This window comes from Boeremia exigua (genome assembly GCF_020726555.1).
Source record: "Boeremia exigua strain MPI-SDFR-AT-0100 chromosome Unknown C7974scaffold_5, whole genome shotgun sequence".
NCBI classification, from domain to species: Eukaryota; Fungi; Ascomycota; class Dothideomycetes; order Pleosporales; family Didymellaceae; genus Boeremia; species Boeremia exigua.
Window position 1 is genome coordinate 2,369,717 of NW_025763522.1, and position 27,184 is coordinate 2,396,900.

At 54.2% G+C, this 27,184-nt stretch overlaps 14 protein-coding genes across 14 annotated transcripts; 8 read left to right on the forward strand and 6 right to left on the reverse strand.

The window, feature by feature from the left end:
* The first annotated feature begins 24 nt into the window (after window positions 1–24).
* C7974DRAFT_177560 (uncharacterized protein) lies at window positions 25–1,621 on the forward strand. The gene is made up of 2 exons (XM_046136293.1): window positions 25–404; window positions 451–1,621. Exons 1-2 carry the CDS (start codon window positions 125–127, stop codon window positions 1,176–1,178), a joined length of 1,008 nt encoding a protein of 335 aa, XP_045998511.1. The 5' UTR covers window positions 25–124; the 3' UTR covers window positions 1,179–1,621.
* On the forward strand, window positions 1,518–2,762 carry C7974DRAFT_358378 (L-rhamnose 1-epimerase-like protein). Its single transcript, XM_046139633.1, has 2 exons — window positions 1,518–1,972; window positions 2,114–2,762. Exons 1-2 carry the CDS (start codon window positions 1,831–1,833, stop codon window positions 2,338–2,340), a joined length of 369 nt encoding a protein of 122 aa, XP_045998512.1. The 5' UTR covers window positions 1,518–1,830; the 3' UTR covers window positions 2,341–2,762.
* Window positions 2,763–3,175: 413 nt separating this feature from the next.
* C7974DRAFT_412718 (formyl transferase) lies at window positions 3,176–4,024 on the forward strand (the record flags this gene model as incomplete). Its single annotated transcript, XM_046143667.1, has 1 exon — window positions 3,176–4,024. The coding sequence occupies one exon, from the start codon at window positions 3,176–3,178 to the stop codon at window positions 4,022–4,024; it is 849 nt and encodes a 282-aa protein (XP_045998513.1).
* Window positions 4,025–4,451: 427 nt separating this feature from the next.
* Window positions 4,452–5,361, forward strand: C7974DRAFT_433671 (uncharacterized protein; the record flags this gene model as incomplete). Its single annotated transcript, XM_046144936.1, has 3 exons — window positions 4,452–4,533; window positions 4,585–4,796; window positions 4,861–5,361. The coding sequence occupies 3 exons, from the start codon at window positions 4,452–4,454 to the stop codon at window positions 5,359–5,361; spliced, it is 795 nt and encodes a 264-aa protein (XP_045998514.1).
* A 79-nt stretch (window positions 5,362–5,440) lies between these two features.
* Window positions 5,441–7,456, reverse strand: C7974DRAFT_309363 (uncharacterized protein; the record flags this gene model as incomplete). Its single annotated transcript, XM_046138218.1, has 1 exon — window positions 5,441–7,456. The coding sequence occupies one exon, from the start codon at window positions 7,454–7,456 to the stop codon at window positions 5,441–5,443; it is 2,016 nt and encodes a 671-aa protein (XP_045998515.1).
* Window positions 7,457–9,256: 1,800 nt separating this feature from the next.
* C7974DRAFT_375790 (short-chain dehydrogenase) lies at window positions 9,257–10,294 on the reverse strand (the record flags this gene model as incomplete). Its single annotated transcript, XM_046140235.1, has 1 exon — window positions 9,257–10,294. The coding sequence occupies one exon, from the start codon at window positions 10,292–10,294 to the stop codon at window positions 9,257–9,259; it is 1,038 nt and encodes a 345-aa protein (XP_045998516.1).
* A 754-nt stretch (window positions 10,295–11,048) lies between these two features.
* Window positions 11,049–12,006, reverse strand: C7974DRAFT_310522 (carbonic anhydrase; the record flags this gene model as incomplete). The annotated part of the gene is made up of 2 exons (XM_046138273.1): window positions 11,049–11,569; window positions 11,640–12,006. The coding sequence occupies 2 exons, from the start codon at window positions 12,004–12,006 to the stop codon at window positions 11,049–11,051; spliced, it is 888 nt and encodes a 295-aa protein (XP_045998517.1).
* A 359-nt stretch (window positions 12,007–12,365) lies between these two features.
* C7974DRAFT_412723 (uncharacterized protein) lies at window positions 12,366–12,665 on the forward strand (the record flags this gene model as incomplete). Its single annotated transcript, XM_046143668.1, has 1 exon — window positions 12,366–12,665. One exon carries the CDS (start codon window positions 12,366–12,368, stop codon window positions 12,663–12,665), a length of 300 nt encoding a protein of 99 aa, XP_045998518.1.
* On the reverse strand, window positions 12,625–14,246 carry C7974DRAFT_177594 (uncharacterized protein). Its single transcript, XM_046136296.1, has 3 exons — window positions 14,028–14,246; window positions 13,162–13,957; window positions 12,625–13,116 (listed from the first exon to the last, which is right to left on the reverse strand). Exons 2-3 carry the CDS (start codon window positions 13,852–13,854, stop codon window positions 12,751–12,753), a joined length of 1,059 nt encoding a protein of 352 aa, XP_045998519.1. The 5' UTR covers window positions 13,855–13,957; window positions 14,028–14,246; the 3' UTR covers window positions 12,625–12,750.
* A 10-nt stretch (window positions 14,247–14,256) lies between these two features.
* Window positions 14,257–15,093, forward strand: C7974DRAFT_393398 (uncharacterized protein). Its single transcript, XM_046141766.1, has 3 exons — window positions 14,257–14,462; window positions 14,512–14,627; window positions 14,675–15,093. The coding sequence occupies exons 1-3, from the start codon at window positions 14,351–14,353 to the stop codon at window positions 14,993–14,995; spliced, it is 549 nt and encodes a 182-aa protein (XP_045998520.1). The 5' UTR covers window positions 14,257–14,350; the 3' UTR covers window positions 14,996–15,093.
* Window positions 15,094–15,206: 113 nt separating this feature from the next.
* On the forward strand, window positions 15,207–16,840 carry C7974DRAFT_177579 (uncharacterized protein). Its single transcript, XM_046136294.1, has one exon. It carries the CDS (start codon window positions 15,559–15,561, stop codon window positions 16,696–16,698), a length of 1,140 nt encoding a protein of 379 aa, XP_045998521.1. The 5' UTR covers window positions 15,207–15,558; the 3' UTR covers window positions 16,699–16,840.
* Window positions 16,841–17,457: 617 nt separating this feature from the next.
* C7974DRAFT_177584 (NAD-dependent epimerase/dehydratase-like protein) lies at window positions 17,458–18,647 on the reverse strand. Its single transcript, XM_046136295.1, has 3 exons — window positions 18,327–18,647; window positions 18,198–18,269; window positions 17,458–18,137 (listed from the first exon to the last, which is right to left on the reverse strand). Exons 1-3 carry the CDS (start codon window positions 18,394–18,396, stop codon window positions 17,608–17,610), a joined length of 672 nt encoding a protein of 223 aa, XP_045998522.1. The 5' UTR covers window positions 18,397–18,647; the 3' UTR covers window positions 17,458–17,607.
* A 1,629-nt stretch (window positions 18,648–20,276) lies between these two features.
* Window positions 20,277–22,557, reverse strand: C7974DRAFT_471822 (uncharacterized protein). The gene is made up of 3 exons (XM_046146518.1): window positions 21,994–22,557; window positions 21,116–21,936; window positions 20,277–21,069 (listed from the first exon to the last, which is right to left on the reverse strand). The coding sequence occupies exons 1-3, from the start codon at window positions 22,527–22,529 to the stop codon at window positions 20,468–20,470; spliced, it is 1,959 nt and encodes a 652-aa protein (XP_045998523.1). The 5' UTR covers window positions 22,530–22,557; the 3' UTR covers window positions 20,277–20,467.
* Window positions 22,558–23,737: 1,180 nt separating this feature from the next.
* Window positions 23,738–26,988, forward strand: C7974DRAFT_177794 (kinesin light chain). The gene has a single exon (XM_046136298.1). It carries the CDS (start codon window positions 24,028–24,030, stop codon window positions 26,905–26,907), a length of 2,880 nt encoding a protein of 959 aa, XP_045998524.1. The 5' UTR covers window positions 23,738–24,027; the 3' UTR covers window positions 26,908–26,988.
* The last annotated feature ends 196 nt before the right edge of the window (window positions 26,989–27,184 follow it).

A 27,184-nucleotide genomic window follows, 5' to 3' on the forward strand; every position in this document is an offset into this window, starting at 1 on the left:
CTTCGCGCATTCGCGACTCCAGCCCAGCCTCCCACAACACCACCCCACCACCAGCCCACGCGGCGCATTCCCTTCACGTTTCTTCTGCACCTTCCCAATCGCGTAGCACGCGAAAACACGCGCAATGGCAGACATGATCGAGCGCGAAGAGGCCACAGTCATCCCCGCGCGCGGGCCACGGCGGTCGCGTCTTCCTGCGCCGCTGCGAGTGCCCATCCTGGTCGTGCTGAATCTGGGCATCAACGCGCTGCTGTGGCAGACGGTCGCGAACTTCGTGCCGCCAGAGCTCGGATTCGTCAGCAAGGCGCCGACCGACGACGATGTGTACAGCCTGTTCAGCCCGGTCGCGCGCCTGATCACAAAGGTGCTGACCATCTATGCCACCTGGGCCGTCGGCTACGACTGTAAGGACACGATGCCCCCCGCGCATCCGCCGGCTAACGCGCGCAGTCTACGATGTGTCGGCCCTGACGCTCCTGACCAACGTGCCCTACGCGTACCTCCTGTCGACGTACTACCAGATCTCCACCCTCACCGTCGCGGCGCACATGAACATTGAGGTCCTGTCCATTGCCATACCGACCTACCTGCTGCGCTCGCGGGCGCCCGCCCACCGCGCCAGCGTCCCCCTGCGCAACCGCTTCCTGCTCGACAGCGTGCAGGTGCAGTTTTCCAACGCGCTGCTCGCCATCTGCGTCTACGTCGTGGTCATCTGGGGCGGCCTGAAGACGGGCCTCCTCAACAGCTTCCTGGTGACCTACTTCGACATCCCGACGCTCGAGGCCGCGCACCTCGAGACCCCGATCACCGTCGCCGCCAAGATCTTCACCGCCGGCTTCGCCGCAAAGGGCTTCCTGCTCAACCCCTCCATCGCCGCGCAGACGCTGTCCGGCCAGACAACCCCCGTCGCTAACTTTGATGCCACCACCGCCGACCTGCAGGCCACCCTCAAGCACAACTTCTGGTACTTTGGCCGCCGCACCCGCACCCTGATCCAGCAGACCTGGATCCTCTGCTTCTTCCTCGTCCTCAACACCGTGCAGCGCTGCTTGACGCTCAACGGCGCTGAGTTCACCGGCGCCGCGGGGTACGCCGGTATCTGGGCGGTTGCGAACGCCATCATCGCGGTGTGGTTTGCGTGGGTTGGCGACACCAGCACCGACTACGTTGTCAATTAAATGTTGTAGCAACAGCGAGACAGCATGCTCGGGGTTTGTCACCTGAAGCAGGTGGTGTTCAAGAGGCGGGTTGAATTGTAGGACGGCATTGGGGTCTGGGAATGGTGCAGCATGGTTGCCGCAAGCATTCACCAGCAGCAGACGCGTTCTCAACGCGAAGCGAGAGCAGAGAAGATTACGATAAGAGGACAGGTCGATACCATTTCCTGTATATCATTACATAGTTTGAGTTCGAGTTCGGGTTCAATTTCAAGTTCAAAGTCAAAGTCAAAGTCAAGTCAAAGTCAAAGTCAAGTAAAAGTAAAGTCAAGGTTCCAAGGTTCAAAGTTCAACATTCCAAAACTCCATCTTCACATCCTCACGTTCAAATTCGACATGCATTTCAGTTCTGATTCCAGACCCAGACTCGACCCCGACCAGCCTCGCCCAGAGCCCCTCTCGGCGCCTGCCCCCGCGCCTCGGCCCCAGATAAACCGATGCAGCTGTTAGCTACCCCACCACGAACACGTCTCAAAACCGTTTCTTTTCTCGGGAGATTCTGTTTCTCTTAATACACATTCGCCAATTCTTTTTCCCAAAGTCATTCGCCGGTTCTCTTCGAATTCCCCTCCTCGCCTCACAACCTTCCGTCCCTCCCTCTACGTGGATAACAATGGCATCCACAAACCAGGGCCCACGCCACGTCGGCCAATGGCTCTACCTGCGCCCGGAGTGCATTGACGAGTACAAGAAATGCCACGCCGCGGTGTGGCCCGAGGTGCTGGAGCAGATCAAGGATAGCAACGTGCACGACTGTACGCGCCCCGTCCCTAAAACCACCCCTCCCCTCTCCCTCTCATGTTACCAGCTCCTCTACACCACCCGCCCCCCATCCCCATCCACATCCACATCCGTATTACATACTATACATGTATAACGTCTGCTGACGCAAACAGACTCCATCTTCCTCACCCTCACCCCCCGCCCCACGCTCTTCGCCTCCTTCAAATACACCGGCACCTCCTTCGACGCAGACATGGCGCGCATGGCTGCGAACCCCAAGGTGCAGGAGTGGTGGCGCATGACGGACGGTATGCAGGAGAGCCCCGTCGAGGGCGCGGTGGGGAGTAAGGATGGGCCCGGGTGGTGGGGGCAGAGTGAGGAGGTGTTTTATGTGGAGTAGGGTGTTTGTATAGGGTTTGCACAGGGTTTGCACGCGGATGGGGTGCTGGGGTGGGCGGCGAGCGGTATAGGGAGTGGGAGGGGGTGCTTCCTTGGCCGTGTCGTTTCTAGCTTCCAACTTATGCTCGGGTTGTGAGTTGTCTGGAATGTGTGACTACGAGCGCACCGTTCTGAATCGACCTTTCTGGGAAGTCGTTGCTTCGCAATTGGGTTTAAATGTGATTCTTAGCGTACACATGGCTCTTCGACCTTTGGGAGTATACAGAACTCGTCACCCTCAGCCTCTGTAGTCAGTAGTTTCTGTGCAATGTTGCCAACAAATCTGCGTGATACACTTCAGGGTTCCTTACAATCCGATGTGTCAGTAATTCAAGCTGCAACACACGGCCTTCGTGGTAAAACCTGCATCACCAAATCAAGCCCAAGATCTGAGATGGTGTAAAGACTAGCGTGAGCCGAGGTGTAGTAGCTACGCAGCAGCGTCTAGACTCTGATTGGACGGCCGATCTCGGCATCCGGACCAGAAACCTCAAATCGCACTCGCAGAAAGCCCAGAAGAAACACGTGCCGAGTCTCAATTGCAGTCAGATCCCGCTAGAATGATTGCACGCTCAGTACGCATCAGCACAAGAAGCTTCTCCACATCACCACTTTGCATCGCAGGCCGACACGCACAAGCCCCGATCCAAGCGTTCCGGAACCGGCAGAATACTGGTCATAAAATTTCAGTGCCGCAACAGTCACCACGACTCTCGCGCCGCCAGATCTCAACATCGCCTGTAGGACTCCAGCAAATCGGCTCGCGTGAAGCAGAAGGGATCTCAACATCCAGAAAAATGGCCGGCTCCGATCACTTCCTCACTCTGTCCTGCCCGGATAAGGCAGGCATCGTGTACGCCGTCACAGGCCTGCTTGCGAAGGAGAACCTCACTATCCTCGACCTGCAGCAGTTCTCCGACCCGGCGTCGAAGACCTTCTTCATGCGCGTGCACTTTGGCCACGCGACCGAGCTGTCTGCTCTGCAGACATCTATGGCCGAGCTCGCAAAGGAGATGAGCATGACCTACGACATCCGCTCGGTCGACACCAAGCCCAAAGTCCTGATCATGGTGTCCAAGATCGGGCACTGCCTGAACGACCTCCTGTTCCGCGTCAAGTCCGGCCAGCTGAAGGTCGAGGTCCCGGTCATTGTGTCCAACCACCCCGAGTTCGCAGACATGGCCAAGTCGCACGGCATCGAGTTCCACCATCTCCCCGTCACCAAGGACACCAAGACCCAGCAGGAGACCCAGATCCTCGAGCTCATCAAGAAGCACAACATCGACCTTGTCGTGCTGGCGCGGTACATGCAGGTCCTGTCTCCCCGCCTGTGCACCGAGATGTCCGGCAAGATCATCAACATCCACCACTCGTTCCTGCCGTCGTTCAAGGGCGCAAAGCCCTACCACCAGGCGTATGAGCGCGGCGTGAAGATAATCGGCGCGACTGCGCACTTTGTGACGGCCGACTTGGACGAGGGCCCGATCATCGAGCAGCGCATTGCGCGCGTCGACCACGCGCTGAGCCCGAACGAGCTGGTCGTCGAGGGCAGCAACGTCGAGAGCCAGGTGCTCGCCGCCGCCGTCAAGTGGTGGAGCGAGAAGCGCGTGTTCCTGAACGGCGCCAAGACCGTGGTGTTCAACTAGGCGTCTGTACGGAACCGGACAGGGATGGCGTTCAAAATAAATACTTAGACGTGAATCTGACCAATAGAGTGTGTTTGGTATACTTTGGTTGTCTGACTGCTGATCTTCTCGCGTTGCGTAGCCTCGGTCGTGCTGCCGGTGCGCCTCGTCTCGGGGCACCAATCCACGAGTCCTCCATGCATCGCAGAGCTCGTCACGACGTGATGTGGAGCAAGACGTCCCAACACGGGGCACAACATGGGGAAATATGCGGGGTGTGGGAGCTCCACGAAGTATAAAGACGACGAACATGCATTCAGAATTCTCATACCTTTGCTCACTCCTTTCCCCACGACTCCAAGGACCGATCTTGATAGAAGCCTGCTGATCTCATGAGACCATCGCCAGAGTGACACCCCACAACACCATGACCTCCCCAGCCACCAAAATGAACGCCGTCCCCGAAGCAGGCCCGGTCAAAACAATCCAGCTACAAGACAAAATCATCGCCATCACCGGCGCCAACAGAGGTACCGCGGCGCCCCCAACACGCACCAGAACCCAGGACTAACGACACCCAGGCATCGGGCTCGGCATAGCAGACTGCTGCCTCGCCAACGGCGCGGCGAAAATCTACTCCATCGACATCGGCGCGCCCGGCGACGAATTCGCCGCCGTCGAGAAAAAGTACCCCGGCCGGCTGTTCGCAGTGCAGGCAGATGTCACGCAGGAAGACTCGATCCAGGCGGCCGTGGACAAGATCCTCGCCGAGGCCGGGGGACTGCACGGCATGGTACTGCCCCCCCTTTCCCACCCCCCTCCCCTGCGGAATGGCGACGTCTAGCTAACACGTCCAGGTCGCCAACGCGGGCCGCACCAAGCACAAACCCGCACTAGACTTCACAACCGCCGAACTCGACCAACTCTGGGGCGTGAACCTCTACGGCTCCTTCTACACCGCGCGGTGCGCAGCGCGGGCCTTCATCGCACAGGGCGTGCGCGGCTCCATCGTCTTCACGGCGTCGATGGCGTCGCACCGGCCGAACAAAGTGGTTCCGTCCGCGCCGTACGGGGCGTCGAAAGCCGGGATCCGCAATATGACGCACACGCTGGCGATGGAGTGGGCGCAGTACGGGATCCGGGTTAACTCGGTGTCGCCGGGGTTGGTCAAGACGGCGATGACGTATTGGGTCGAGCAGCAGGCCGACTGGGAGCAGCAGTTGAAGTACTATGGGGGGATTCCGCGGTTGGCCGAGGTGGAGGAGTTGGGGGGTGCGTATGTGTATTTGCTGAGTGATGCGGCGAGTTATACGACGAGTATTGATGTGCCGGTGAACGGGGTGATTGGGATCTGTTAGTAGGGAGGGATGTGGAGCGTCTTTGAACGAACAAACTTCTATTAACAAGACCGAGGTCTCACGTCTATTAATCTTCTTCTCAGATTACATTGAGAACTTGCTTCCGCCGCCGGAGACCAGCGTACGGCACGCCCCGTTTGATCGGTGCAATCTCCGACTCGACTCCAAAAGCGCAATGCTGGAAGCCATCGGTACCCATGAACTCGTTCTCGCTCCCCTCATTCAGCACTCCAAACTTCAACCGCGTGTGCATGAGCTCCATCGGGAACGGATCGTTGCCCAAGCAAGCACCGCGGCTGATGTCATCCAGGGTCGTGTTCCGTGTGGTGACCAAGATGCGAGAGAACCCAGTCGAGAATGTTGTGCCGTCCTGCCAGATTGTGAACATGCCGAACAGAAGAATGATGAATGTCACGAAGATGACAGGAGCATAGCACGTCCACAACCGCACCGGCACATAGACAAACGACGATTGCCACCTTGTGCGCGTCATCTGCACTTCTTGGACGTCGACAACCAGCATCTCGGGGGTCGAGTATAGCGAAAGCACCAGATCGGCAAAGAATGTCTCCAGTACCTTGCCAAAGTTCTTCTTCGGCAGACTGTCGACGCCGACTAAGCGTGTCTTGGTCACATCCGAGGAGACTACTGCATATGGAGGGCCTGGTAGCGGAGGTTCCAACTCGATACTACCGCGAAGGAACTGACGGAGCACATCTCCCATGGCATGGTAGGCTGCAATCTTTTTGTACAGACCAACGTCTGGGAGCGGCCTGACGAAGTTCTCGGCTGGGACTGGATCCATCGTGTAGTTGAGTGTCCCGTCCCCATTGCGCGTGAAATTGGTGTCTATGATAGGACCCAGGAATTCCATCTTCGACATCGCCATGAAATAAGGCCCAGTAAAGTTCCACATGACCGTGTACTTGGCTTCGTTCATGACACATCGGGTGATGTGAGGATCGAAGCGATGAGTCCAGTTCTGTCGGTGAGGTGAGTCGGATGCTAATGGTACTGTCGAATTAGTCGACCATCCAATCCAGAGGACAGGTTCCGCCTTGAAAACTCCCAGGTCGGCTGGGATCTCCCCCATAGGGATGCCTCCTGTGCCTTTTTGGAAATTCGCCATCTGAGGTTGCTTGTAATCGCCGAGCTGCACTTCGGCCTGATATGCGTTACGACCCACGGGCAGTAATGCCGATGTGTTGAAAGGAGCCCCGAGTTCAGCCAGTCGGCTGTCATCGCCAATGCCATCGGCTACCAAATCGCACTTGTAAGCTGGAGCAACAAATATCTGCATATAGGTGCAATTAAATGGTGCCCCTCCGTCAGCCTTTCCGCAAACAAAATGCCGTGCATTTAGTCTATGCGTGGAATGATTCATGAGGTTGTAGCTGAACAAAAGTGCCACTCTTTTGAGCTCGGCAGAGGGTTGGTCGTAGTAGTCAAACCAGTCGGGGGTTGTGGCAGACTTGTCGGTGGTATTGTAATACATCAGTGATCTTTTGTTTCCGCCTGGCGTAAGGAGGTCATCCTCAGGAGGCTTATAGGCTACCGGGTAACGCCAATCCTTCGTTGCCTCCTGCGTAAAGTTGATGTGAGGAACACTACGGTTGATAGACTTAGTCTCCAGGTAATCACCAAAGGTCAGCGCACCAGGCGAAAAGATTATGGTTGCAAGCGGTATCAACCAGAATACAATAGCAATCGCAACAGCGACCGGGGCATTCGAGATGGTCTCCCAGTTGATGAAGAGAGAGGGGTCGTCCGAGGCACCGAAAAGCTGATCGATAGACAACACGGATAGTGCCCGTTGCCGGAATGTCCTCCAGATGCGTTGACGAAAGACGATAATGCAACACCCTCCAAAGGCTACTTTTGACAGATATGCCAATGCGCGTCCGTACAACACCCAGCGGAACTTCTCATCCTCGTCGTACGTAGGTCGGTGATGCAGGAACTTATACCAGAAGTGCTGTGCAAGCGCGAGCAGGACACCAAAAATGAAAGAAAACACGATAACTGAAGGCGTTCGCCAGTGCACCTTCCACTTCGCAGATTGCGTCGCCCTGTGAGCGATGAGGCGTTCTGTCATGGGATCTGTCCGCGCACGCGAGATACCACTTCCGAACGAGTAGAGCGTATCGGGCGTCCTCTGGTACAACGGCCGTGGTGAGAGCGGCGCAAATGACGAGAACATGCCAGCTTTGGGAGTCGACTGCTGGCTGTAGGACTTTCCTGGTGATGTCGGCGACGCAAAAGGTCTCATCTGAATACCAAGACCGGGCTCGACGTTTTCCTCGAATCTCGAAGGCCCGTTGATACCAGAGTCGAACGACTCATCGCTTGTGCGCTGCGGAACTGACGCATACTCTGGACGCGATATACGGATCTCGGGTGAACCGAGGGGAGTAATTAGGGGACTCGGTTGATATGAGCGCTCCATGGCTGTGATCGATGATGACAGTTTGAGCAAGGGATTGCTCGACAATGCATGGTGTTGTATGCCCAGGGTCTGGGGATTGAGCACGCTATAGCTTCGCACAAAGACGCCGCAAGGCTTATGGCGGAGAAGCGAAGCTCACACGGTGAGCAAATATTCGGAATCTCCGTCATGTGGGAGCTGAACGCTCATGGCTGAGATGCAGCTGTCAGCCGGCCAAGCTTTCCCTGCGCATAGGGCTGAGGCGGTGCGATGGTAATCCTAGGAATGCAGGAGTATTTCGACTAATTGTATTGGATCATGTCCCAGCCGCATCGCCTATACTTGCGCTTGCGGTTGAGGCCCATGGGAGGATTGCCGTTAGCCGCATAATAACGAGGATTCGCGGCTCGAAATAGGCGGTGTTTGGGTGTTGTGTCGCGGGCTGAGCTGAGCTGTGCCGCAGGCTAGACTCGAGCAAGCCCGTGGTCTGAACGTGCGCCGCAGCGCCACACTACCTAACTGTGGCTGGGAAACAGTCGGCCGTCGCTCTGATCGAGTAAACGGGCAGAGGGGCCGTCTACATACATAGGTACTGCTGTAAGCGGCGGTGTGAGTGCGCTGCGAGTTGTCGTGACCCTGCAGCCTGGGCCGTATGTAAGACGCCAACCCCAACTCAAAGGACCAAAGAAAAACGCAGCTGTGCAGGTAAGGAGCAGGATTACGGTCGAGACATAGCACGAACGAAGGAACGGCTATTCTGGTGACAGTGGGATCGTGGTGTCGGTGATACATACGCAAGAGTGGAAGCTGCGCCTTGTGGCGCTGGCGCTGTACATAACTAGTGGCGATCAGCTGCAGACCCACCATAGTTCACGCTTCACAATAGAAACATCTGCATCGTGCTGTGTCAATAGTTGCGCATCTACTCTTCTCGAGATCGAGGGTTTGCTGGCTCTCGAAATTGTCACAGTTCAAGCCTAGCCTGGCCAGAATCGACCAAATCATACCAGAGGCGTCGTGCAGTCGGAGTCTCCCCTGTCCTTCACCACCTTCCACTACCCTTACCTAGGTATATGTAACCATGTCGTAGTCAACATAACGAAAGAATAGGAGACATCACTTCTCTCATTACCCTCTCTCGTATTCAGTGGCAAATTCAGGTTCACGGCCCCCCATTACGTGAGGATCAGTAAATCTCGGGAGTACTCCTCGGTCGAAGATCCTCGGCAATCCACGCTTTTTCCCAAAGTTGCCCGAATAAGTAACCAGTCCCACTCTCACACTGGCCGAAGGATGACCGATGTGCCGTTGCGTTACAAAATAGGTGGGGGTTGAGGCTGTAAGTATACTGTTGTTGCTGGGAAGGCTTGGGAAAAGGTGGGTTTGGTGAGTTGTATTACTACCCCTGTCATTACTGCGTCTAAAACTACAAAACACGCTCGCTCAAAGTAAGACTATAAGGACAATGGATCACTCCTCGGCCAATCCGACAAGCTTGAAGCTATCACTCCACAGCTTCGCCGCGCCCTCGACATCGTACGCCCACGCGTGATACCCATCGTTGCCAAAGTACGACATGCCCTCCTCCTTGCCCTTCTCCTCCGTGCTCGGCGCCTCCGCCACACCACTCAGATACCTGCCGCCCTTTGCGCTCCACTCGCTGCTCACAGCAGCCCAGACCTGCGTCGCCGCGCCCTGCTCCGGGGTCTTGGCTGTGCGCACCACCTCCGGGTCTTGGAACATGGCCATCTGGTCGGGGGGCAGATGCGTGCCCAGGTTGGACGTCAGGATGAGGCCTGGGTGCACGGAAGTCGCGTGCAGGTTCTGGGCACCGTAGTGGGATTCGATGCTGTTAGCGAGCCAGATGTTGGCGGTTTTGGAGACGCCGTAGGCGCGCCAGGGGTCGTACGGGGTGGTTTCGAAGTTGTAGTCGTCGAAGGGGGGAGGGCCAAGGCCGTGACCGGTTGAGGTTACGCTGACGACGCGCGAGGGGTAGGTTGGTGTTGCAGAGGCGAGGAGGGCGGGCTTGACGAGCTGGAAGAGGAGGAAGTGGGCGAGGTGGTTTGTGCCGAACTGCGACTCGAAGCCGTCAGTTGTTTTGCTGAAGGGGACGGCCATGATGCCGGCGTTGTTGACTAGGAGGTGCAGTGTGTTGTTGGATTTGGCGAGGAAGTCTGCAGCGCCTTGACGAATGCTGGCAAGGCTGTCGAGCGACATCTCGATGAGGCTTATCTTGCCGCCGGAAGGGTGGTTCTCGGAGAGAATGGTGTCGACAACCTTTTGACCCTTGGCAGTGTCACGGACGGTGCCGTAGACGTGGGCACCAGTGGTGTGAAGAGCGCGCAGTGTCTCGATTCCAATGCCTGAGGAGACTCCGGTGATGAGGAAAACTTTGTCGCTGAGCTTTCCGGCCAAGCCTTCGTCTTCAATGACTTGAAGGGCCGTAGGCCGTGCATCACCAGCACCACGAAGGTTGGCGTGCTTGTGGGCTTCTGCGTAACGAGACATTTGTAGGCACTATATGAGGATTTGTGAAGTGAGAAAAGCTGAGGCTGGAGCGAGGAGAGATTGCTTGCTCTGTAAGATGTCGAAAGATGTTGATGCGATGATGCAGCTGTAGCGGCTCTCCCCTCATCCTTATACCTTCCCTTCATATCTCACTCTCATCCTACGTCGCATGATGCAACGTTTTCCATGTTAGCGCAAGGTTCTGTTGTGTTTAACTCCGGGTTGCCTGACGGTCTTCACGATGTTCGTCCGGTGCAAATTGGCCCGGGGGGAGGCTCCGATAATGCAAGAAAGTGACTGGAATCGGACAATTTTGCAGAGCAACACGAATCCTGATGGGACGGCCGAGAGTGATTGGGCCTTGCGTTGAAATGGCTGGAGACTAGGCAGAGTGTAAATGGACATACCCGGCCAAGATCGATATTTGCACCAGTACGAAGTAAGGCGCAGCTTAACCCCGCGGTATGAAGCTGCACGTAAGCCACAGCGCATCGAATACCCAAAGCGGCAATCCATCGCGCTAACATGCAGCAAGCGCATCGTCACACATCTAGCTGGAGTTACGGTGAACCGGACGAGCGTTGTGTGAAAAAATACTGTTGATTGCATGTCTGCCAGCATCCGCGCGCGGGCTGCAGTCAGACCAGGCTGTGTTCCAGCTGCATGCTCGGCCTTAACGCCGCTCTTTAGTTTACAGCTCCCTCCTCAGCCCCAACTCCTTGCTAAACTCACGACGTGTTGACAGACGCTCTGCTCAGGAGAGATCGGTCAGGTTGTAGATCTTCTGGATCTCAATCAGCTCGCCCTCGTGGTCGAACTTCAGATCCTTCAGCAGCCCGTCCTTGAATCCGAACACCCACCCATGCACGATAGGGAACTCATTCTGCGCGTAGCTGAGTTGCACCGCCGCGGTCTTGATGACGTTCCTGCACTGCTCGATGACGTTGAGCTCCACCAGCCTGTCATACTTCTCGTCCGCGTCCTTGATAGCGTCGAGCTCATCCTGGTGCAGACGGTAAACGTCGCGGATGTTGCGCAGCCACGGGTTCAGCAGACCAAGGTCCTGGGGTGTCATGGCGGCCTTGACACCGCCACAGCCGTAGTGACCGCACACGACGACGTGCTTGACCTTAAGATGGCGCACGGCGTAGTTGACGACCGACATGACGTTCAAGTCGATATTGTTGACGAGGTTGGCAATGTTGCGGTGGATGAACATCTCGCCAGGGTCGACACCGGTCAGGGCTTCGGCGGGGATGCGTGAGTCTGAGCAGCCTGTGGTTGAACGATTAGTAGCGTTCCAAATCGTTGCGCAACCCATCCTCTGTTGAGATCTATGACTTACCAATCCACAGATAGTCCGGCGACTGACCAGCGGCCAGGTCCTTGAAGAACTCGGGCTTCTTCGCTGCCATCTCCTCGGCCCACTTCTTGTTGTTCTCGAAGATGCGGTCATGGCTTTGCTGGAGGTACTTCTTCACCTCCTGCGTGGTCTTGGGATCCTCCTGGCCAGTCATTTTCTTGTACCAATTGCTTGTGAAGAAGGAACTTTTGGTGAAAGCTCTGACGTGCTGTTGTTGCGCGGGCGAAGATCGGAGCAACGAAGCTTGCGAGGGCGAGCTGTGACTGGAGATGAAAGAGGAATTGGAAGCTCTGGAGGTATGCCCCGCCCTAAAAAGAGCTCGGCCAACGTGGGGTAGTCCGCGCTGCATCCTGACACACCTTACAAACGTCCACTTCAGACCCCCCTTGATTGCGCCGGTCTTATGCGGTTGACGTGTTGAGGTTTGCTTCGCCGCGGTCCGATTGGGCGCTTTGACGTCAGACGGGAGAAACCAGTCCCAAAACCCCCCAAACCTTGCGCCGATCCAGATATGGAGATCGCGAAACCGAGTGGGCCGCGGAAATCCTTCGAGCCTCAATATCAACCCTTTTAAAGACTCCGAGAAGACACTTGCTTCAGGAAAATTTGCTCCTAGCCAAGAACCCACAAGGAGCCAAGGTAGCACGCCGAGGATTGTAACACTGTAATCTGTGGTCGCTCCCCGCTGCGAACACCGGCAAAAGCAACATGACTTTGGACGATCGCCAGCGCGAGGTTTTGCGAGAGAAGACCAATCGTCTGCTGAGCTCGCGGGACTTCCCGAAAACAATCTGCCCCTCCGAAGTCGCCCGTGCACTCTCGTCATCAGAGCTGTCGACATTGGGTGCGCCGGACTGGCGAGCAACCATGGACTCTATACGACAGCTTGTTTGGGAGATGCGGGAAGCTGGCGAAGTCGAAGTCATGCAGAAGGGTCAGGTGCTGGATGTCAGCAACTTGGCGGATATCAAAGGTCCGATCAGGGTGAGGAAGACTCGAAACCATTGAGTCAAGTATGTAAAATTACAAGATATAGATGTATTTGAGCTTTGGAAATATTCAATGCTCATAGGATGTACATAGGACCCGAGGATTAAGGGATCATGGATGACTGCGTCGATGATTGCGTTGACGGTGAAGGGTGTTTCGGCCCACTGTCGTCAACGCCCTGCCACTTCTCGTCCCACCCACTGGCCTCTGCGGTGGCATTACCGGCTCTGCCTTCTACAGCTAGCTCGCGTATGTCACTCCAGTATTCGAGCTTCTTGCACTCTGCATCGGCGGCCTCGACAGCTTTGAGAAGGTTGGTGATCCTGCGGGACTCGGCTTCGCCTTCAGGCCTATCCTGGGCCTTGTGCTCGTCGCGGTGGCTCTTAGCGGCGTCAAATGTGTCCATGAGGGTGGCAAGGAGCTGACGGCGAGAGTTTTGGAATACGAGCATAGACATGATGTTCGGAATCTGTAGCGGTTAGCCTTGTTGTGGATGAGTGAGGATTATGCGCACCTGTTCAGCAAGGTAGTATAGCTCCTCACTCCCGTCTGCAATGAATCTGTTGATGATGATAATCTTCTCCCGATCAATGGCAGCGACCTTCAATTTGCGCAACAGAGTTGCTGTGTCTCGCACTTCCTCGTCCACAGAGACTTGACCGCTGTCCAGCTGTGCACTCATAGTACCCAAGGTATCTGTCCTGAGCATCGTCGTGCCACCGACGCTGAATCTGTCACCAAACAGCCTGTCGCGTACGGCTTCCTTCGTCTTTGGCGGTATCTTCTGCTTCACTCGCCTTCGCAGCCACCGCCGTCTCCTGACGAAGCTGTGAAACCACGGGTGGTTGCCATGCCACGGCGAGCCCTTGAACATGAGGCTGTATTGCCACCCCTCCTCGTCGACGTCCAAGCTCATATCAACATACCAGCTCTTCCAGTCCCAGACCCAGCTGGGGTCCGGTACTTGTGCATTTGTGATGTTGACGGCTGACGGCTTGAACTTGGTGTCAACCCATGGCGCAGGGTCGACCCTGAAATTCCAGAGCGCTTTCGAGGAGAAGAGTGGTATGCCGAAGACGAACCAGCCGCGCTGGTTTTCGTACAGTATGTCGATGCGCGAGTCTGGCGTTCGAGGGGGCTCAGACTGAGCGGTGGGGGTCGTGTCGCCGTCTGTGTGGTCGACGAGCTGGATGTTCTGCTCTGCCATCGCGGAGTATTGTTATGTGGCAGATGTCTGCAGTCGATGCAAGAATAGGCCTCACGCCGTTGCTACCGTGAATGCATGGAGAAAGCGCGGTGTGGGGATGGCACTTTAGGGGTCAACGGCTGTCAACAATCTGTGCCGAGGCAGGAAGCACAGAAGCAAGACAAAAGCGCTACAGGAAAATATTGACAGCGCGGGTCGCACGCGAAATTCTATACAAACATAGTGATATGGACCTGGGAGCCTTGGGGAGGTCATCGACGTCTGGTGGCTTAGTCTGGCGATCTGGTTCGCGATGGGCCAGTCTGTGCGGCGGGAGCTATGGTGCATGACGTAGTTTGGACGCGCCTTTCAAGCTGCCAGCCGCATGTCGCAGCGTTCCCCTCTTAAGTACAGAGACTGCTCCCTTGTTCGTCAATCTCTCACACAATTGCAAATTACTTGTCTTCATCGCACACACACCTCTTCCATCAATCCCAAAACGCTCACATAAACAACAATGGCTGGACGCAGGTTTGCTACTTTCGGTGGTATCGGCGCTGTCGGTGCGGCCACCTACTACCTGTACAACGCGGGAGGTGACCCAAAGCTTGCGGAGAAGAAGTTTGAGCGTGCGTTTGTCGTCCAAGTCTATTGAGAAACTCGGACTGACCGTCACAGACGATGCTGCTACCGCCGCAAGGAAAGTCCGTGGTGACTTGCCTGGCCAGGACAAGGAGGCCAAGAAGGCTGGCGAGGAGGGGTACGAGGCTGTTCGCGCGACTGCGCAAGACTACGTACGTCATATCGTTATCCTCGTTCTCCACACACTAAACCTTCGCAGGCCAACCGCGCCAGCGCCGAGGCAAAGAAGGCCGAGGCCGACCTCAGGGCTTACACCCAACAAGCACAGAACAAGGCTCAGGAGGTCAGCCGTGATGCGCAGAACAAGGCCCAGGAGTACAGCGCTGAGGCACAGGCAAAGTACAACAGCTTGAGTGTTGAGGCTAAGAAGAAGTGGGACGAGGCTCGTGCTCGGGGCGAAGAGTTCACTCGCGAGACCAGCAAGGACTTCAACGCTGCCGTTAACAAGTTCGACAAGGAGGTCACTAAGGATGCTGCGCAGGCGAAGAGCTGGTTGGGCTCCTGGTTCGGCGGCAAGTAAGCGAGCAGGGACGACTTTGACATGCATTTGCACTTAGCACAGGAGTATGCGGGCACAATACCTTAACTCATAATGAATAAAACCACGCTTCACATTCATGTCTACTCCTATTTTTCTTGTCTACTGCACTTTCGGCGGTGCTTTCAGTTGTCAGAGACTAGTAATTGCGTCACCAGCTGCACGGACAAGGTATCAGATCACGCGATCGGGTCGAATGACACTTGACCTCCAATTCTCATATGTCTTGCAAGTCTGAGCACTCAATACAATGTAGCAAATCACACTCTAGACAAATAAGCACACGCGAGTACTTCGTACTACCAAAGAATGAGCGTGTCGGAAATCGACACTAACGCTGAATGCGGCTCGTTGATTAGACGACGCCAAAACGCGTCGCGTGCGCGTCCGAGCGCGACGTGCCTACCTTTTCCGCCGAACCCCACAGTTCACAGACACTTTAGTCGTCCGTCCTCCGCACGCACTCCTTCACCACTGTAGCACATTCCTCTCGGCCATTGTTCACCGTATCTCAGCATTACATTACTTGTATATTATCATCAATAATGGCTATCGCGCCCGGTCAGCTCCCGGCTGAGCTTCTCAACCTCCTCGCGCTGCACTCGTCCTTTCTTACTGCATTATCACTGCACTACGCGCACAATGGCACCTCCGCCCCCGCAGACCTCCGAGATCTCACAGCGTCCGTCACACTGGTCTGGAGACAGCGCAAAGTTACATACGACGACATCCGTCTCCTCATGGGTGTACTAAACTACGGCCCCGATGGCTCGAGCAACCCCTACCACCTCTCAGATTACGGTCACGGCAAAATCGTCCTCGAGATCAGAGAAAACAGCCCGATGTTGGACGCCATGACAGGTGTGGACGAGCAGGCGATGACGGACATGTTCAAAGAGGGTCTGGACAGCCTGTGGTCACAGTGGTGCATCTCACAGAAGACGATCACGCGTCCGCTCGCAACGCCCAAGAAAGGCCGCGGACGCCCAAAGAAAGCCGACACCAAGCAAACCCTTCTGGAGCCCTACCTCGACGAAACCTCCCTCTCCGCGTTCCTCGCCCAGCTTCCCCTCGCCGACATCGAAACCTGCGCCTCGCTCCACGCCATCGCGCCCCTCCAGGAAAAAGGCCGCAAGCGCATGCGCGACTTCAAAGAGAGCGTGCAGGCAGGCCGCACGCAGAAAAAGCGCCAGGTATCTGGCAAAGAAAACGACCCCGATGCGCCCGCGCCCCAGCCCAAGATCACTGAATTTGCTGCCGTCCGCAAAACAAACCTTCTCGACCGCATCCTAGCCAAGCAGGAAGCGACACGCACCGGCCCTGCCGCGCCCTCCCCGGCCGCCCTGCAGCGCCGCGCGGCCCTCCAGCGCGCCGAAGAAGTCCTCGGCATCCTGTCCCTCCTGTGCGCCAGCCGACCCGGTGCACGCGTCTCGTTCAGCACGGCGGCGGTGCTGCAGCAGCTGCGCGGCTCGATACGCACGCCGATTTCGCAGGAGGAGGCGCTGCGGTGCATTGAGGTGCTTGCGGAGGTGGCGCCGGGGCATGTGGCGGTGGTGCGGATGGGGGCGATTTCGAGTGTGGTGGTGGTGCCGGCGTTGAGGCCGGTGAATGTTCGGAGGAGGGTTGTGGAGCTTGGGGGCGTAGTTCTATCTCTGGTGTTTGTGATGTGGTTTTGGAGCACATGATATTGTTTGCCGCGTGGAGCATTGTTTGGAGCGTACGCATAGCCCCCGGTGTTTTTGATTAGCGTTCTGGCGCATCGTGGATAGAATATATCCCCTTTGAAATGAAAACCGCCCTGTGAGGAAAACCAACAGGTGCAATTACGCTTTAGTTACCATATTCTCCCATTTAGCCTCAAGTTCACGCTCATTTTGTAGGTAGACGACAGGGTACAGGTACTTGCGAGTGTCTTCAGCTTACCTTACTGGAATTACACAAGCCCTCCTACCTTAGATGCTTATTTAAGAAGCAGCCTTGATATGCTATATACGAGTGACCGGCATGCACAAGTCAAAAGCGGGGGTTTACGGAGCTGTCGCGTGTCCCCAGCTGTCAGTGCAACACACTGCTTACAATGTCGCTGCTTCGGCATAACCACTTCGCACAGGATGACGATGGTGACTTCTGTCCCCCTGATGTCAACCAAGGCATACCGGGACGCCTTTTCTTCCGAGGACTCGCGATTCGCACATCACGCCCGCAAACCGGAAGTTTTAGCGTACATCCAACTGCGGCGATGACAACTGCGTCGTTGTGAGACCCTCTAATAACTCTTGTCAAATGTCTCCCCATTTCATGCGCGACGAGACGTGTCCATGAAGAACGCGGTGAGCCAGAAGAGAAGCTGAGGAGGGAGAATTAGCGGCTGCAGTCTCAGAAGGTCAAGGGCTTATACTAAGACTAATTATTAAGGAGTAGTTAAGGCCTCCTAAGAGTTAGTATACTACAGACGATGTGATCTAGCCGGCGTCAGCCCGCGTCAGATCTAGTGCGACTCTGGGAATAGACTCTCTGTGCAAAGCAACATGACATGGGACCAACCAGTAGCTCTCTGCTGCGCCTCGTCGTGCTATGGTGAGCTTAATAGTGATTTATCTTGCAATGACCGGCGTGCTCGCATCCCAGTCGTCTCTCTCACACGCATCTAACAAGAAGTTTGCCACTGACTTCCGCGATATCATAGCAAAAGTCCCAATACCATGTCCAGTGTTCCCAAAGGTACGTACCGGGGATGCCTCCCCATTTGTCAGCCAAGGCGGGCGCGGCAGGACATAAGTAACGCCCGCCAGCTGGACTTCGTTATTGACGAGGTCGTGATCGTCGTAGGAATGTTTCATGTAGGTCCAGTACCGTACGTAGCGCATCCACCATGGGAGATTGGAAAAACTATTGCCAACACCCAAGGCTTGCATAATGACGATTTTGGGGACGTTGTGTAATCTCATTGCTGTAATGGCGTTGGCGACGCTATCGGCCATGAAGCGTGGGGGGGCTGTGGGGCGGGAAAATGGGCTGTCCGAAGCACGGCTGGGGTTAAGGCAGACAATCACTGCTTCAGGACGTGTATAGCAGCTACCTGCCTTGAACGTTTTGTAGACATCTTCGAGATTAAGTGGAGTGCCTAGTTTGAATCAATGGTCAGTTCCTTACAAAATTGAGTTACGGAATCTGGCCAACAAACCTTCGCAGACATGAAGACCAGGTCTAGTAGGCAGCTTAGCAGGATTTCGGACTAACGCGGTGATGTTATGACCTATAAAGTGTGCATAAGTATGCCGCATAGAGAACCAGATACTATGATGTTTCTCACCTCTCTCCAAAGCTTGTTCAACGAGGTGAACACCGGTCCTGCCGTTGCCACCCAGCACCACGAGTCGCATCTTTCACAGCTGTATGCTTGCCAGCTTCTAGGTGTTTTACGTAGATCTTTATGAAGCGCAAAGTGTTGGACGCCCAGGGCCATAAGCTATACGTGTCAGGCAGACTGCAAGGTCCCAGCTTTACTCGATGCGACAATCAGGCGAGGGGTGATTAAGTGCAACAATGCGTGCGACAACGCATGTGGGCATCCCACAAGGTCATTTTGAATGCAGAAGTAGTAAATTGTTAGTTCGAAAGATGTCACATTCCTCGTCCTAGTGAAGTTGAGTCTGTCTGCTGTCGATTCTGATTCGCCAAATTGCTCAGCGAATTTGTAATCCTGATTCGCTCTTCACTGATTCGTCCGCTTTGTACTTCTCAGCCACGCCCATCTTGATCGACACCCACCCGCGAAGCGTGTTGCGAGCGCTGTATCTACAATACAGGCACGCCTGTAATACGTCATCTTCCTGATATACGCCCGAAACTCACCCTTAGCACAGCAGGACCGCGATCACGTCACCAAAGACACACGATAGCCCGCGGGTGCTGAGCGGTAACGCAACTGTGTTCCTATATCCGCGACTGCGTTCCATGATGCGCATGGACACGTGACGCGCACCCCAACTACCTATTTTTATAACTACACAGAAATGAGGTTATTGAGCTGAACGAAAAAACTGGTATGACAGAAAAAGCTGGTGGATTATTCTGCAGGCTTGCGCGATCATTGTGGCTATCTCAATCTGCGTGGGCGAATGATCCCACGCCCGTGACGATCGTACGTGGGCCGGGGGGGGGGGGGGGGGGGGGGGGGCGCGTAGAACGAAGGTGCTGACCATGAGGATGACCGGATATCCGACACGATCAGTAACAGATTTTAGGTTCACGACAGCGCTTGGCCTGCGACACTACCTCTACAGTCTCAATGAAAGCTAGCTTGGCAACTCGGTTGTTAGTATTCAGATGCCATCTACTAGGAGCCAAGAAATCGGAGTACAGTGTTACGGTACACTAAGTGATAGCTGTTCGTTAGGGACAGGGACGTCATGTTCTTCAACCTTTGAAGATCTTGTTACTTACACGAATGACGCGTAATCGTCGCAACAGCTCAGAAACAATTCTTCTGTGCTTGGCTGCTCTGATCTGATAAATTACCCCACGAATCTTGATCTTCAGTCAAGTTTTGGAGCAAAGAGATGCAGCAATCGTGCTCGAGCAACTGGCCAAAGACCTATGCTTAAATGCGGAATTAGCACACCTGACCTAGGGCGGGGCAGTCTTCAACAAACGGACCTGACATCGCTACTACCACAACGCGCTAGGTCAGTCAACTGTCGTTGCTCGAAGCGAATGCGCCTTGCAGTTCGCTGGGCTGCCGAAAGACTCATCAAGCGTTAAATTGCTCTCCCCGTCAAGCAGTGGCTTCAACGCCCAGTTGCGGTACCGAGCGAGATAGAGTATGCGTCTCAGCTCCGTCCTTCCTCTAGACATGCAAACCTACACAGGACTGGCGCGTGTCCTTGACATCTTATCTGCGTGTGTGATATTAGATAGATTTATGTTTCATGCGAGATGAGCACACCTCAAGCTCCGTTACGTCACCTGTGCCAGGCACCATTCTCGTGCTGATAGGCGAAGAGAACAGTGAGACAGACGCTAGGTCAACAGGGTACATAGATGACGTGGCCGTCCTGGCGTGGAGCGAGACAACAGAGAAGACATTCAATACCGACACGATGCAGGCGCTCAATCGCTAGGAGGACGGGATTTAGTCATGCTCTAAATGGCAGATCATTTACACTTGTCGCGCGGCCGGGTACGGAGGTTGCAAGTATAGAATATCAAGATGTAAGTCGTTGTATTGCTTGAGAATTATAGCTCAGCTTAGGTATATCTAGGCCCTTGCGCGGCACGAGTAGTAACGCAGGTTAAATTTACGACAACGCTTGCCCTACAACAACCCTCTTGGCGTATATTCGACACATCCGATGGCCGATTGAAGAAGTAAACCCTAATTCTATGTCTAGCCTATCCACCATATGCCCAACTAGAAGAGACGGATAACGTGAATGGCCAAAATCTCAGGCCTCAGCGAGTCTTGCATTGGTGGAGCGCGAAAGAGGCCCCTCCACCGGTAGTACCCACGACGACGACTCGCTCCGTGCCAGGGTTTTCCTTCGCGCTAACTTTCTCGAAGAGATCCTCGTCACATTTGGCCAGTCTTTCGAACTGCCTCCGGTTGAAAAGCGCAGCCACAAGACCAACAACACCTAACCTGATTTGTATTTGTCCGACCGTTTCTGTAGTCTCCCAGATCGCCCTGAGACCAGTTACCAGGCCAAGTACTGCGAATCCCATATTAGCAGCGATGAAGGACCAAAAACAAGCAATTGGCAGCCTCGTTACGATCTTCGAAAAGCGTGCTTGAGCAAGCAAGCTTGGCTGTCCGATAGTCTGTGAAGCAAGCGGATACGAGTATGCTTTGCTCATGCCCATCTCGAAAGAGCGAATGAAATTGTCGGGTGAGCTACGTGACAGAGGCCCTGTGGATTCATCCTGGAAGATATTGGCCAACGTGCCAATGAAGCGCGTTCCAGGCATGCTTGAAATGCCTGCTGTGCTGCCATTGCTGAGAGTTTGATTGAGAATCGTGATCTTTGCTTCGACTGAAACATATGTGACGTCCCATACTGGAAAAGTTTAGGTCTTTGTTTGTACAAGTCGAATATAGCTTACCTGTGACGTTGCAGTGTAACAGTACAAATGCGCCCAAGAGGGGATGTTTCCAGACCTTAGAGTCGGTTTCGAAGGTTCGGGGTAGTTGCGAGAAGTCCCCTTGCTCTGCGGTCGGAATCTTTCGCATTACAAAAACATTCCACGAATTCTTCAGAATATCGTTTGCATCTTCGCCGCGATTTATGTTATCTCGGATTTTTCTGAACTCTTCGAGGTTGACTACAGTGCTATTGAAGAAGGGAGCACTCTCTGCAGCGTATTTGTGGAAGTTCGTGGTGTGGGTTTTCGTGTTGTGAGACGTTAGGTTTCCGGCAATGTCAACCCCCGCTTTACTGCTTGTACAATTGAAAGGTACAAGCATGACGGGATTACCTTGTCCATCTTTCGCCTCAGTCACGGGCCTTTGGACATCACATTTGCCTTCGGGGATTGCGGAGCAGGTGGTAGATACACCAAAAGAAGAAGCCTTCCAATCCACCCAAGGCTCCGTGGCTGCTGGTCCAATTATCGCGTATTGGACACCGTTCGAGTCGATAGAGATCAATGACTTGTGCTGATCGGAGACTGAGTTCTTCATATCTTGAACAATGCTTGCGTTCGTAAGAGCGAGGCTCGTTGTGTTGTAGGCAGCTGATCGCGCTGTGATAGCACAGCCCCAGTAGTTTTTCTGGCCAAGATCTCCTACCACTGGTCTGTCTACACACCAAGTGGCCAGGCCTCTGCTGTATGGATGGGCTATCAGGGAGAGCTCTTGCACCTGAGTGAGCTCGATCGCAATAGCAGTGACATGAAAGTAAATGTCCGCAACTTGGATCAAGACACTAATCACCTATCGTCAGTAACTACCAATTCAACTTGATGCTTTTCATTTGAGGTACCTTGCAGAAATGCCGGCTATCAGGATTGTGGTCCCGCGCCGGAGGATCAGCGGTGATTGGTGGGAATGATTTGCGTCATCTTGCCCATTCCAGAACACTTCCTTGAGTTTCGAGGTCAAGAGGTCCCACAATGCCATCCATTCCGCATTGAGGACTCTCAGCAGAGTACTCAATTGGTGGGGGGTGAGTAAAGCTTTGGGTTGAACCCTGTTGGAAATGCGTAGGAACGTTGCCGCGTTTGTGTATGCATGCATCGTCATCAGAAGGCCGATCAATGCGAAACTGACTGTGGAAGAACCTGAAGCGATGAAAGCAAGCCGTGCTGCTGGAAAGTCAATATAAAAGTGACTTCGAGATGGCGCGTTGGTAGTGCTCAGCTTATGACAGAGCTCCTCAGCCTGGCAATGCTCATGAACGAGATTAGCAAAGACGATCCATGTAATAATTGAACAGGAAGCCAACATTGGAGTGACAACAGCTAAGCAGCAAAGAGCAATCTTGCGCCTGTGCAAACTGCAAGCAGGCATGTAACGCATTGAGATCAGAAAGAGCCTTATGAAGAGCGAGGGTACTTTATCGATTGTAGTCGATCCATTCTCACAACCACGTATCTTATAAGTTAAATCGAAGCTTGCCCGGTTCAAACTTGATCAACGCCCGAACGTATGATTACTTCAGTGACATTTTCTCATGTCATCCTTGCAAGGGGCGAACATGCTTGTCACACATCACGAGTCCAAGCAGAGCGTGACAGCCTGACAAGTGTGTAGTGGCACTTTGTTCTAAAAATCCTAGGTATTGCGCCTTCCTCACACGTATTCTCAGACACCTTGGCACAGATCGTCTCAGGTACCTCACCAATCCTGCATTATGTACAAAGCACAGCTTACTTTGCAACATATTGTGCAGCAGAACGTCCTCTGCTTGTTATTTTGATTTTTTGCTGGTGTTTGTTTCATCTCTATGTTGTAGATGCACAAAAGCTGTGGTCGAGCACTAATGCTTTCCCTCTGAGGGCACCAAGAGTGACCAGGCGCGGCGAAGTCTGAAGTCGCGTTTATGTGGTCGAAATAGTTGTAGACATTCGTAGTACAGAGCGACAGAGATGAGATGCCTGTGCGCCGAACAGAGGGTCGCCTCCAGATACGTTATATACGTAGCGGACAGCAATTGGTCTTTATCGACACAGAGTCGCGCTGCATTATAGAAATGGAAGATGAACTACGGCTGAAACCTCGATTCAGGCTTGTGAACCTGAAACGTTTATCGGTAGTAACCGTGCACGGTCACTATCTAGTCGCGCGTAGTTGCACCACCCCGCCCCAAATCATCCCATCTTCCTACCCCTTATAACTCAACGCCACCATGTCTTTTAAGGCTGCAATTCAAGATTTAGACTTAGCTTATTTAGAAGATAATCTCTTATATAGAGTCCATGGAGAGCGCGATGGGCCAGGAGAGAGGCTGCGGTGGGAAAATCAGCGGCTGCAGTCTCAGAAGGCCAAGTTAAGGTAAGGAGTGTGCACGCCAGCAGGGCTGGCAGCAGGATTGCCAAAATGCTCTCGGCGAGCCATGCTTGTTAAACGACATTTGGCACGTGCTGGGATGTCTGTGAGGGGCAGTCTGTGGCTGATAATTGTGACCTCTATTGATTCACATGGCCTTAGGCAGCTCTTATTTCCGGAGGTGCAGTCAGCCGTTTCCTGCTTCTATATTTGTGCTTTCCCTATCGCATAGCGCCGCTCGAGAGGCCACAACAACCACCTTCGTAGAGTCGCCGTATTTGCCGGCTGTCCGCCCACCTTCGCACTTCTTTAACGTGACTTGCACATATTTCAGCGCGAATGGTGAGGCAAGGCGAGGCTGCGCAGGACGCTGGGCGCTCGATTGCGGCCAGCACCTGCAGCCTGATGCATGCACTGCCTCACTAGGCTGTCTTCTCTGCCTTGTCGCATCTATGTCATCTCACTCGAACTAACACAACTGCCGTTCGCGTCTCTTCTTCCACAGGCCAGCCTTTGAGCTGCAATAGCCATGCGGCTTCTTCATGTTGACGCGCTCGACAGACTGTTCTTGACAGACTTTCGCGGCAAGCGGACGCCGCCCTACGCCATCCTATCGCACAGATGGAGCGACTCCGAGATCCTTATCGAAGACTTATCAAATGGAGCCTATAGAAAGAAACAAGAAGGCTATCAAAAGCTCAGGTTCTGCGCTGAACAGGCGGCTAAGGACGGGCTGCAATACTTTTGGATTGACACATGCTGCATCGATAGATGGGACAACAACGAGCGGTCAAAGGCGATCAACTCGATGTTCGAGTGGTACAGAAATGCGGCTCGATGCTATGTCTTCCTCTCGGACGTGTCGCTTGCAGCTGTGACGGAGACGGCAACAGGCTCGTGCAGCGAATGGGAGACGTCTTTCTGCAAAAGCCCGTGGTTTACACGAGGATGGACACTGCAAGAGCTGATCGCGCCGATGTCAGTCGAATTCTTCTCGCACCAAGGACGGCGCATAGGCGACAAAGCGTCACTCGAACAGCTCATACACGGCATTACCAGCATCCCATTTACGGCGCTGCGCAACGAGCCTCTAGACCAGTTCAGCACATCTGAACGAATGCGGTGGGCTGTAAAACGCACAACAACCGAAGAAGAAGACATTGTGTACTGTCTGCTTGGACTGCTTGGCATCTCTATGCCTGTGACGTACGGGGAAGGAGAAAAGAGCGCACGAAAGAGACTGCAGGCTGAGATCGAGGCAGCTGGCAGCGCACCGTCGATCATCCCATTCTCACGCAATGAGTCCTTTGTCGGTCGCGAGTCGCAGCTCGCCCAACTTGAAGCAAAGCTCTTTAGCAATCAAGAGACCACGACCACGCTAGCGATAGTGGGGGCAGGTGGAATGGGCAAGTCGCAGCTCGCGCTTGAGGTTGCTCACAGAGTAAGGTTGCACAAGAAGGACCATTCAGTCTTCTGGATGGACGCGAGCGACGTTGACAGCCTCCACCGGTCATATGCAAGCGTTGCGCAGAAGCTCAACATTCCTGGCTGTGACGATGACCAGGCAGACATAGCGGAGATTGTAAGACAATGTGTGGCAGTAGTAAGTGCGCTACAGTGTTTGCTGATCTACGACAATGTAGAAGGCACCTTTCTACGGCCTGGTGGCTCGTCTCCAGGAGAAGTCGCAGACTTGGCCGACTTTCTGCCACCCTCCAGACTGTGTTCAGTAATTTTCACAACAAAAGAGAGCGACAGAGCCGTGGCGTTTGCTCCACAGAATGTCATAGCGCTGCATGAGCTGACGCCAGACATGGCACTTAGGATGCTACACAATCGCTTGACAAAGCCGCTTTCAAACGCTGAGCAGCAAGATGCCATGCATCTGCTGAGCGAGCTATTGTATCTGCCTTTAGCTATTGTACAAGCAGCAGCGTGCATGAACGCTAGTTATATGACAGTGCAGCAGTACCGAACACAGCTAGCGGAGCACAAAGAAGCAGCTCTCAAGATCAGTGATAATCTGCCTAAAGGCGAGCTGCGAGACCCTAGTCTGAGCGACACTGTAGCTGCTACGCTATCTCTTTCTACGAGCCAAATCCGCCGTAGCAACGCGGCGGCTGCAGACTATCTCTTCGTAGCTGCGTGCGTCGATCGAAAGGACATCCCGCTCGACCTTCTTGCGGCAGCTTCGCAGGCCCGTGAAGATGCTATCAGGCTACTTGACAGGTATGCACTCGTTACCAGAAGACCTGCTGAGTCAGCACTTGATGTTCATCAATTAGTGCATCAAGGCCTACGGAAGCAGCTGCAGATGCAGCAACGGGTTCAGAAATGGATGGAATGCACGATTGCACAGCTACTCCAAATATTTCCTGACAACGACTACAGTAACAGAAGCAAGTGGAGACGACTTCTTCCCCATGCACAGCATGTTCTGTCACAAAGTTCAATAGATTACTACGACGAAGCAGAACTCGACCTCGCACTGAAATGTGCTATGGTTTTGCAAAGGGATGGACGATTTGACCAGGCTAGAGAGCTGGTGGCGCAAGTAATGCAGATAAGGAAGCAACTGCTTGGCAACGACCACCCTGATACTCTGCGCAGCATGCACTGGTTAGCGTTGATGAACAGCAATGTGGGACGGTGGCAAGAGGCAGAAGAGCTCGAAGTGCAAGTAATGCAGACCTGGAAGAGGATCCTTGGCGACGAGCACCCCGATACGCTACTAAGCATGGCTAATCTAGCAACGTATTACTACGATCAAGGACGTTGGCAGGAGTCAGAAAAGCTAGGGCTGCAAGTAGTTCTAGCAAAGAAAAGACTACTTGGCGACAAGCACCCTGGCACGCTGACTAGCATTCATAACCTGGCGGTAGCATACAGGTGTCAGGGACGATGGCGAGAGGCAGAAGAGCTTGGGGTTGAAGTGACGCAGACTTTTCGTGAAGTCTGTGGCGACGAGCATCCTGATACAATCACTAGCATCGGCAACCTAGCGTTGACGTATACCGAACAAAGACGATGGCAAGAGGCTGAGGAGCTGCAGTTGAAGGTGACAAAAACAAGAGAGAGAGTGCTCGGCAGCGAGCATCCTTCATCTTTGGCCAGCATGCACAACCTAGCAGTAACATACTACAATCAAGGACGGTGGCAGGAGACAGAAAAGCTAGGGTCGTGGGTTTTGCAGACGAGGACGAAAGTGCTGGGCCACAGGCACCCTGACACGCTGGCCAGCTTGCACAATGTCGCTGTCGTGCTGCGGTCACAGGCTCGTTGCACAGAGGCGTTTACGCTAATGGAACGGTGCTTTCATCTGCGTCAACATGTCCTTGGCACGCAACATCCCGATACAGAACTCTCGCTGAAAACATTGAGCGGATGGCGGATAATCGATGATGGTTAAGAGGCCCTCACGATATTGATAGCGAGGCGTTTCTTGTTGAGCCTATTCGTGACTGCCCAAGGTCCGCGTACACAAAAGGTTTCCCCTCTCCCTTCCTAAGACAGAATGGTTTCCGTGCTCGGACAATTCGACTCTGGTTATCGACCGAGAGCAGGACCCAGTCATGGTCTTGAAGTCAGCTCTGTCTGGCAAACGAGACTTCAAACCACACCGTCCTTCCGACCAACCCCGAAAACCCACGTTGGAGGCCGTCGGCACTTCGACGTCTTCTGTGGTT

What these genes read in the sequence shown, in the direction of transcription:
- C7974DRAFT_177560 (XM_046136293.1), top strand. Translation starts at nt 125, where the DNA reads ATGGCAGACATGATCGAGCGCGAAGAGGCCACAGTCATCCCCGCGCGC. An exon ending in CTGGGCCGTCGGCTACGACT is followed by an intron (nt 405 to 450) that starts GTAAGGACACGA and finishes TAACGCGCGCAG; the next exon opens with TCTACGATGTGTCGGCCCTG.
- C7974DRAFT_358378 (XM_046139633.1), top strand. Translation starts at nt 1,831, where the DNA reads ATGGCATCCACAAACCAGGGCCCACGCCACGTCGGCCAATGGCTCTAC. An exon ending in GGATAGCAACGTGCACGACT is followed by an intron (nt 1,973 to 2,113) that starts GTACGCGCCCCG and finishes TGACGCAAACAG; the next exon opens with ACTCCATCTTCCTCACCCTC.
- C7974DRAFT_177594 (XM_046136296.1), bottom strand. Translation starts at nt 13,854, where the DNA reads ATGGCAGAGCAGAACATCCAGCTCGTCGACCACACAGACGGCGACACG. An exon ending in TATACTACCTTGCTGAACAG is followed by an intron (nt 13,117 to 13,161) that starts GTGCGCATAATC and finishes TAACCGCTACAG; the next exon opens with ATTCCGAACATCATGTCTAT.
- C7974DRAFT_393398 (XM_046141766.1), top strand. Translation starts at nt 14,351, where the DNA reads ATGGCTGGACGCAGGTTTGCTACTTTCGGTGGTATCGGCGCTGTCGGT. An exon ending in TGCGGAGAAGAAGTTTGAGC is followed by an intron (nt 14,463 to 14,511) that starts GTGCGTTTGTCG and finishes TGACCGTCACAG; the next exon opens with ACGATGCTGCTACCGCCGCA. An exon ending in GCGCGACTGCGCAAGACTAC is followed by an intron (nt 14,628 to 14,674) that starts GTACGTCATATC and finishes AAACCTTCGCAG; the next exon opens with GCCAACCGCGCCAGCGCCGA.
- C7974DRAFT_177579 (XM_046136294.1), top strand. Translation starts at nt 15,559, where the DNA reads ATGGCTATCGCGCCCGGTCAGCTCCCGGCTGAGCTTCTCAACCTCCTC.
- C7974DRAFT_177584 (XM_046136295.1), bottom strand. Translation starts at nt 18,396, where the DNA reads ATGCGACTCGTGGTGCTGGGTGGCAACGGCAGGACCGGTGTTCACCTC. An exon ending in TGAACAAGCTTTGGAGAGAG is followed by an intron (nt 18,270 to 18,326) that starts GTGAGAAACATC and finishes CACACTTTATAG; the next exon opens with GTCATAACATCACCGCGTTA. An exon ending in TGGTCTTCATGTCTGCGAAG is followed by an intron (nt 18,138 to 18,197) that starts GTTTGTTGGCCA and finishes GATTCAAACTAG; the next exon opens with GCACTCCACTTAATCTCGAA.
- C7974DRAFT_471822 (XM_046146518.1), bottom strand. Translation starts at nt 22,529, where the DNA reads ATGCGTTACATGCCTGCTTGCAGTTTGCACAGGCGCAAGATTGCTCTT. An exon ending in ATAGCCGGCATTTCTGCAAG is followed by an intron (nt 21,937 to 21,993) that starts GTACCTCAAATG and finishes ATAGGTGATTAG; the next exon opens with TGTCTTGATCCAAGTTGCGG. An exon ending in GTTACACTGCAACGTCACAG is followed by an intron (nt 21,070 to 21,115) that starts GTAAGCTATATT and finishes AAACTTTTCCAG; the next exon opens with TATGGGACGTCACATATGTT.
- C7974DRAFT_177794 (XM_046136298.1), top strand. Translation starts at nt 24,028, where the DNA reads ATGCGGCTTCTTCATGTTGACGCGCTCGACAGACTGTTCTTGACAGAC.